The sequence below is a fragment of the Frankliniella occidentalis genome, unplaced genomic scaffold (assembly GCF_000697945.3).
Source record: "Frankliniella occidentalis isolate FOCC.00 unplaced genomic scaffold, Focc_3.1 Scaffold342, whole genome shotgun sequence".
NCBI lineage: Eukaryota > Metazoa > Arthropoda > Insecta > Thysanoptera > Thripidae > Frankliniella > Frankliniella occidentalis.
In genome coordinates, this window is record NW_026267465.1 from 187,924 (window position 1) to 196,529 (window position 8,606).

At 59.1% G+C, this 8,606-nt stretch overlaps 1 protein-coding gene across 1 annotated transcript in view; it reads right to left on the reverse strand.

The window, feature by feature from the left end:
* Window positions 1-4,144: 4,144 nt before the first annotated feature.
* The window catches only part of LOC113204753 (collagen alpha-1(I) chain-like), a 6,176-nt gene continuing 1,714 nt past the window's right edge, over window positions 4,145-8,606 (reverse strand). The window contains exon 2 of the mRNA XM_052274158.1: window positions 4,145-7,459. Within this exon, the coding sequence (XP_052130118.1) occupies window positions 5,123-7,459 (2,337 nt within the window). The 3' untranslated portion in view covers window positions 4,145-5,122. The remainder of the gene's footprint in view (window positions 7,460-8,606) is intronic.

Genomic DNA, 8,606 nt, shown 5'->3' on the forward strand with positions numbered 1-8,606 from the left:
CCCCCGCCCCCGCTGGACCCTACCCCGCCGCGCTCTGAGCGCCCCTGTTCCATGCACTACATCACGAGGGGGAGGGTGCGCGTCAAGCCCACGACCATCCTCCACTTCAGAAAATTTTCCGCGCATACGATGAAACGGTGGTGAACCCCCATCAAGGACCCGAGGAGGCTGGTAGGTCAACGACGTTGTGAGGATGCTGACCATGGATGAAAGACCGAGGCGCCGGGTGCGGGGCAACGCCTGCGGGCAACCCGGGGCAATGCTCCTGGGGAGTTCGCATGTCGACTGGAGTAATTAGTACCAAATCTGTTTTGCCTGACGGCCGAATGAGGAATGTGACGAGCGATGTCGGACCAACTTCTGTGTTATCATATTTATTGTTTTTGTTGTATTTATTGCCATCGCAAATAAAACGTTGTTGTTGTTTTACACCGGTTGTTGACCCTTGTTAATGTACATTGAAGCAGCGTAACCTCCGACAAGCTTGTGCGGGTTGGGAGCTTGTGGCGTGGCGGCATCGCCCACACTAACTTGAGACCAAGTTCGTGCAGGGGCATGATGGACGGACGGACTCAGCGCGGCGACCGCTTTTCGGCTCGCATACCACCAAACGCGTGAAATTCGCACCATGGCGGGGGGTGGCAAGTATCCGCTCCCAAACACTCAGCTCCAAGTTTCAATGAGCCCTTGCGGATGGCGGTCTGCCGGCAGCAGCACTAAACTGTTGTACAACACCCGCTATCCGACTCGACTGCTGAAAATGAGGAGTGCGATGAGACGAGATTGTTCCACACCGCTGCATCGTCTGCTAGCTGCTGCTTCATACTACTTCTTGCTTCGCGTTTTCGTTCATTGAAGCAAAGACAATGAAATGGCGTCGTCGGAGCGGCGGCGATGATGCCAAACGGTTTGGCGGAGGCCGCGGCGCCGCCGACCACCCTCTAGTCCTGGCCGAGACAGCTGTTGTGCAGGCGAGCAGCGGGGGCGGGGCGGGGGAAGGGCGGGGCGGGGGAAGGGAGGCGGCGCCGAGGAAATGAAAGATAGCGGAGGAAAGACGGTCAGGAGGAGGAGGAGAACTCGGCGAGAGCTCGGGGCAGCCGTGGCAATCCGATCCAATAACATGAGATGAACCTGACAGCGGGGTGACCCCTATCTCCACGCTGCCGCCGCCGCTGGACTGCTGTGCTGCTTGCGGCCGCAACAAACGGGTAACGCCTTCTCTCTCTCCGTCGCACTCACACTGCCGTCACGTGTGAATCCGGGGTGAGCGAGAGAGACGACGGTGGTGGCGGCGCGTCTCGATGTGTACATAGGTACAAAATGCCGAGGACGCAGATACACGGGATGGTGGTCGCTGTGCTGTGCCCGAGGGGTCCTTCACTAAAAATTCTCCCGTACACTGATTTTTCTGTATTTCTTGGCTTTTTTCTGATTTTTTGTGACTTGTTGATTTTTTGTAGCTTTTCGTTGATTTTTTCTGATTATTTTTTTCATGATTTTCTCTGGGGTTTTTTCTGATTTTTTCGTGATTTTTTTCTGACGGTGTACACTGATTTTTTTTTTTGAGTGAAGGACCCCTCGGCTGTGCCCCGTTGGAGCAAATGCGCCCGCCCACTAGCCCGGATGCGCCGATGTGAACGGGTTTGCGTATCTTCTCTTACCGTAGCTCCTTACGGCCCCGTCCGAATAGGCAACCCGTCCGCACGCCTGCACGCCAGCTAGTATACACGCATTTGCTCCAACGCGGGGCACAGCGACCGCCCTGTATATGGTCTATGATGGAGGCCGTTACCAAAGCAGCCGTTTCCTCCGGCATTTCGGCAATAAACCGATTGCCGAGTTATAGTTATGTAGAGAACATTCGTGGAATGGCTGGAATCGGCAGTGTGGCTGAGCGTCCGGGCTGTGAGGACTGCGGCCCCCTCGGCCTGTATGCGGTCTGCAGCAAGTGCCGCCGGTGCCGGTGTCTCGCGGTGTCCGAGTGGAGCTCGGCCGCTCCACGCGATCCATCTAGGTCCAGGTCGCCGCCGAGCAGACCGACAGATTCTGCTCCGGGATATAGCGGCGAGTCGTGTCCAGCTGAGTCCAGCCGTGACCGGTCGTGTCCACGCTGGCTGAGCTCATCGACGGAACTGCCTCGATATATCGGCTAGTTGTAATCAAACGCGTTTGTAGCGTAGTAGCATTTTCATTCCTTATCGTCGACGAGACGTGCGCAAAGACTAGTTTAAAAACTACTATGATTCCCGCTCCCGACCCCTGAACATAGTCGGATAAAAGACTAAACTCATTACTTTTGCTCAAAATGACTAAAAATCACGTGGCTCCACGATCTTGTAGGCACCAGAAACTAAATCCCGTTCAAGCTTCCCTTTATAATTTCAGATGTTAGATAGGGGCTAAACCACTATTTCTCATACTGCTTCAACGGAAACAGAGAAATTAGAAATAAGTGAGATACCTCTTACTTTTTCACTTCCGTTTAAGACAGCCTGGAACACCCTACTACTACTCCGTCGCTGTGTAACCGTCTGTGTGCCCCGCCGTGTCGTATCGCGATCGGATTGTAAACGGGGCGTAGTTTCACTCGGCAGCTCCACAAAGACGGGAGAAGACGCGGTTCCGGGGCGGCGAGGGTGGAGGCGAGGCGGGTGGGAGAGAGAGAGAGAGAGAGGGGTTAGAGGGTTGGGGATAGTTCAGTAGGCGCAGGAGTAAAGGCAAACTACTCCCTGCTACACCTCATTCCGCTGTCTGTCAGTGGCACCAAGTCTTCCCTCACCCACCCCCTTTTCAAACATTTGCTGTTGCTGCCCCCGCCACCACCCCCTCTCCCCCTGCTCACTACCATGCCACGATTTGCAAGCAGATGGAGCAACCTACGGGTGATTCCGTCGCGCACACTGTCTTTTGGGCTCTCGACTGACCGGCTTTTTGATTTGCTCCTTTGCCACGGCAAAAACTCCGCGATATTTCGCATTTTTACAGGGGGAGCCCCCATCCCCAATTCCAATCTCGGCTAAAGCCGGGCCCTACCAGCAGCAGCCCTGCACGTTCGGGCAGGTCCTGGTGACAACCCAACACAGCCCACACAAGGGATTTTGAAGCGCGGAGAGAGGGTCGTAAGTTGTTGACGAGACGAGATAGGGTCTAGTCTGATGTAATTTGGCGTTCTCTGGCCGTATAGAAGTTTGTGGCGTAGTGCCCACCAAATTAGTAGTCACGCAACAAGGACGCGCGACGTCCTAGACCCTCCTCATCTGCCTATATCCGGCGTGCTCTGCTTTCCGAGGGCAGCAAATAATAACGTGTCCTAGGACCACATGCCGTAATAAAGCGTATAGTACGGTATACAAGAAAGGGCGCGGCGGAGCGGCGCTGTAAAGGGGCGGGGGGCAGCCCTCCGCCAGGCCGCCGGGCGTGGGCTAGAGAGACTATAAGGATAGAGAGATATTAGAGTCTCTCTAGCGTGGGCGCGCGACGCAGGTGTGTGTTGGGTTGCCTACGCCGCGGGCGCTCTCCGTGGCCACGCATACTAGTTACGCGCCGCTCTCGATATAACCCAACGCAAAATTATGGATATGGACTCAAAGTGCAAGTGCGAGAGAGAGAGTGGGGGGGGGGTGAGAGCTGGTAAGGGTCGCGATCCGACCTTGACTCCCCGACCAACGGGGGGCCGATAGTCCCCCTTATCGGTGCTGCTGCTGATGACCTTCGCACGCGTGCGTCGTGCCGGTGGCGATGAGCATCACCGCCGTTGTATACATGTTGTGCTCAATAAATCTGATGCTCGGTACATTAAGCTGCCGACGGAAGAGTTGGAGAAGACGCAGTGGGAGAGAGAGAAGTAAAAGATGGCCAAAGTTTTTGAGAGCGCGGGGAGGGGGGGGGGGCGTGGCCGAGCCGCGAGGTGGGTCCGCGCGCGACGTCAGAGCTGACGTAGATGTGGCGTCAAAACTTTTCCAGGATGACGTGTCCGAAATATGCTAATTAATCATGACGTCACTCTTTAAGGGGACCGGCTGCCCGCCCGTGACTTGTTCTGCCGCTTCCTCCGCGCGAGCGCCTCGGAGGAGCTATCAAGCAGTGTATCGAGTTACAACCGACTGCACGACCAGAAATGAAGTCTCGACAGAAATAACACATCTTCTTTTGCACCAAAAAACATTTCAATTTTATTTCATTTTTTTTAAATTTGTTTTTCAATTTATTGTTACAAGAAGAGAGCATGAGTACAAATAGCGTACAAAAACAGAGCTGTCTGTCTGTCTGTCTGTCTGTATGTCTGTCTGTCTGTCTGCCTATCTATCTGTTTGTCTGTCTGTGTGCCTGTCGGTCTGTGCACACAACGTGATCACAATAAGAGTGTGAGAGAGAGAGAGAGACGTGTTCGTCCATACAAACGGCGGGCAGTACGTATGGGGTTCGGCGCGACGCGCGCCGCCGCGCCGCCGGTGAGTTTGGCGGGACAATCTGATAGCGTGCCGCGCCGGGCCGCGTCCCAACCCGCTGAGCCCCTCTCTCTCACTCCCTCCCGCGGCGCGCGCCGGCCCCGGCAGTGCTCACTCCGGACGCGTCGGGGAAGTAATAATTAATACGTGCGTGGGGCCCCGCACGGCGCAGACACGCGTGCACACACGCGCTCGCACACACGCACGCACACACGTGCACGCACGCGCTCACACACACACACACACACGCAAGCACACACATGCATACATTCTCCCGATAGACCGAGGGGTTGGTCCGGGGATAAATGGGGGGATTAGTGGCGGTCGGCCGGTCGTCGGCGGTCGGTGCGCGAGCCCGGGCTCGGCGCTGGGCGTGGGCGTCGCCCGACACGTTGGCCACCCGCGGGGAGGCCCTACCACTGATCCCCAACGGACCGACAAGGGACTGTGTAGGGATCGAAGAGATCCCCGCTGTGAATAAAGTATGTGCGAGAAATCTCGGACTCGGGCGTACGCCCGCCGCCAGGATCAAGTCTGATTCGGGAGAGCAATGGTCGGACCGGGGGAACAATAAGACGAAAATTTTCATGAAGCTCTGCTTCGGCATCGAACGGACGCAGGGAGCGGCTTTGCTTTCTCCCCTGGGCCTCTGCCGTCCGACGTTCGCGAGGGCGCTACGCAGCGGTGAGGCGCTTGGGCTTGGGCTTGGACTTGGGCGGCAGAGGGCAAGCGCCCCCATCGCACTCGGGCGTCGGGGTGGTGGCCTCTGCCTCTGAGCCGGGGGTAGCTTCCTCTGGGGCCTCCTCGGGGGCGTCAGTGGGGCCGGCGGGTGTCGTGGGGGGCGTGGTATCCTCGCTTTCTTGGGTAGTGATGTCGAGCTTGTCTTCGGGATCGTCGTCGCCGTCGTCATCCTCGGGCCGTGCGTCGTGGGGAGGTTTGTCGGAGGCGGGGCCGTCTTTCGGAACGTCTTTAGGAACGTCATCGTTGGGTGCCGCTTGATCATGTTTCGAATTGGTCGGTTTCATCCTTTTCGGAACGTCCTTGGGACTGTGTGGTGTCAGTTCGTCCTCAGGTTCGTCAACAGGTTTGTCCTCAGGTTCGTCCTCAGGTTTGTCCTCAGGTTCGTCCTCCGATTCGTCCTCTGGTGCAGCAGGTTTGTCTGGGTGGCTGTCGAGGCTGTCCGGTCTCCTCGCGGGTTTGAAGGGCCTGCCCCCAAGACCGATGGGCGGCCGATCTCCGAGCATCACAACGTTGGGGGCCGTTGAGCCCAGCAGTCCGGGAGGGACCCCGAAGCCGCCGCGCCCCCCGAGACCGCCGGAGCCGCCCAGGAGGAAGTCCCAGGGTGATCCGCCGGGACCGCGCATCGCGGGGCCCAGGCCCAGCACACCGCCCCCGTAAACACCACTAAGGCCGGGGGGCCCGAAGGTCGCCGTCGTCACCCCCAGTGAAGGCACGACGAGGACGCGCTGGCCGCGGCCGCGGCCGCGCCCGGGCACCGATGCCATCGGCCCGATCCCCACGAGCACGCCCTCGCCCTGGCCAGCCTCGTCCGCACCTGGGCTGACCGGCCTCATCGGCCTCCCGCCCAGGCTCGGGCGCATCACGTAGACACCCTGGCCCCGGCCCCGGCCCGGCGTCGAGCCCGGCATGCCCGGCGTCCCACCCGGACCCGGTCGCACGACGAAGACGCCTTCGCCCTGGTCGGAACCCTCGTCCGCACCCGGACTTTGTGGCCTCATCGGCCTGCTTCCCATACCCGGTCTCAGGACAAAGACACCCTCTCCCTGGTCGGACTCCACACCCGGACTTTGTGGCCTCATCGGCCTGCCTCCCATACCCGGTCGCAGGACAAAGACACCCTCTCCCTGGTCGGACTCCACACCCGGACTTTGTGGCCTCATCGGCCTGCCTCCCATACCCGGTCGCAGGTCAAAGACACCCTCTTCTTGATCAGACTCCGTGCCCTCGTCTGCAGCCGGACGTTGTGGCCTGCCCGGCTTTTCTCCCGGACGCGGCCTCACCACGTAGACACCCTCGCCTCGCCCGCCTCCCGGGTACACGTCCGCACCGGGGCCGTAGCCGTACACTCCCGGAGGCCGGACCAAGAAGTGCAGCACGCCGCGGCCACCGCCCTCCTCGTCGTCACCCTCCGCACCGTCGTCGTCGGGTTCCGGGGCGTAGCTGGCGTCGCCCCCCTTGCCTCGCGTCGGCTTAACTTCCGCGGGATCTTCATCGGCGGGGTCCGACTCGGCCTCCTCGTCGTCGTCAGCGTGGTGCTGCTTACCGCGTCTACCAGGCTTTGCGGGCTTTCGCGCGCCTTTCCCACGCGTTGGCTTGGTGACCGCGGGAGCTTCGCCGTCCTCAGTCTCGGGGTCGTCGTCCTCCTCGTCATCGGCGGGGTCCTGCTTATCGGTTCTGGTGGGTTTGTCCGCGGGCCGTGGGCCTTTTCCCCGCGTTGGCTTGGAGGTCGCGGAGTCTTCACCATCGGCGTCCTCGTCGTCATCGACGGGGTCATCTCCCTCCTCGTCACCGACGTCGTGTTTCATGCCGGGCCTGGCGGGTTTGCTCGCAGGCTGCGCGCCGCCGAGCTTGGCGATGTCCGCCAGGATGTCCTCGATGTCGCCGCCAGCTAGGCCAGTACCGCGGTAGCTGCCGCCGGCCCCGACGTGGCCACCGCCGAGCACGGCGAGCAGGGCGTCGTTCAGCGATAGTTCTATCGGGCCGCCGACAAACTTGCGCGGCGGCGGTCTGCGGCCAAACGGCGAGGGGCGATACGTGCCCCCCTCAGCCCCAGGGCCTCCGCCCAGGATGATGACCCCCGGGCCCGGAGGCAGCTGGCCCTCCAGGGCGACGTCGTCGTCGTCCTCGGAGGAGCTCAGCGAATCGCTGGCGTCCCCACGCGGCCCTTCAGGACGGCCTCCGGGTGCAGCACCGACGAGGATGGACATCATGGCGTGGTGGCCGGGCCTGTCCGCGGCCACGGCGAGCAGCGCCGCGAGCAGCGCCAAGACCTGCGGGCAACGGCGGGGCGATGAGTGCGGAGGAGAGGAAGAGGGGCACGGCACCCGTGCGAGAGGAAGGGGAAGACAAGATGAGGGACGAGACGTCTTCGCATTCTTTGAATCATCATTCATCTCTTTAGAATGTCGAGGAAACGCCCACGTCGCGTGAGGGGGGCATCCGCGATCTGTTTTGGACGGTTATCAAGTGGATCATCATTTCCTCCGAATTGGGGGGGAGCTCCCCAAACAACAAAAATAATTTACGTCAAACCTCGCGCGGCGATGTTGCTCAGCCCGTCCGATCAAGCAAGAGGCGATGATCGTTGCTTTATATTTATTTAAATAAATGTACAGTAGACATCATTGCCCGGCCCGAGGGGCCGGGGTAAAAAAAACTCGACACAGCGAATAATAGCAAGAGGGAAAATCCCTGCGCATGGCGCGAGAGGATCAGGAATATAATCACTACGGATCACAAAACACTCCGCGGCATTCCATTAACGGCCGCAAACGTCCACTTTCCAGTGTTTTAACGATCACTTGTATCACTGCGGACGTCGTCGTGGCGCGACGGGCTGCACGCTGCACTAATCACGACGTGGCCGTCACCGCCGGCGTCGTCGCAACGCAGCGCCGCGCCCAAAACCATCTTATTTATTCCGTGTCCATATCGGCGACACGGGCGGCCCCAAGGCTAAGCGGCTGGAGCAGGCGGCTGGAGCTGCTGGAAGCCTCGCTCGCTGGAAGCCGTATACCGCGTATATATGATTGATGGACTCATCACGTCCCGCTGGACATCATTTCCGAGAACTCTTTGTGTATCAAACACACGCGTGCCCTGCCCTCTCGCGAGTCCCGCCCGGCACTACCGAGTAAAGGCTTATTGAACACATCCAGACACATCCACTATGTGCTTTTCAAACTCATCACGCACAGCCACACTAAACATGTGAAAGTCCAAATTCTTTTTCCAGGAAACAAAAATCAAAAGTTTTCCAGGCAAAAAGAAAAAACTGGCCAGCTGGCCTGTAACAAGGCAGTCGACGGATGATTTGAAAGCTAGCACCAACAAAACGGAAATAACCACGGGAATCAATAAAAATTAAAAATCGGGAAATCAAAGCCAAGAATAAAACGTCGGGCTGGGTTGGCTGGT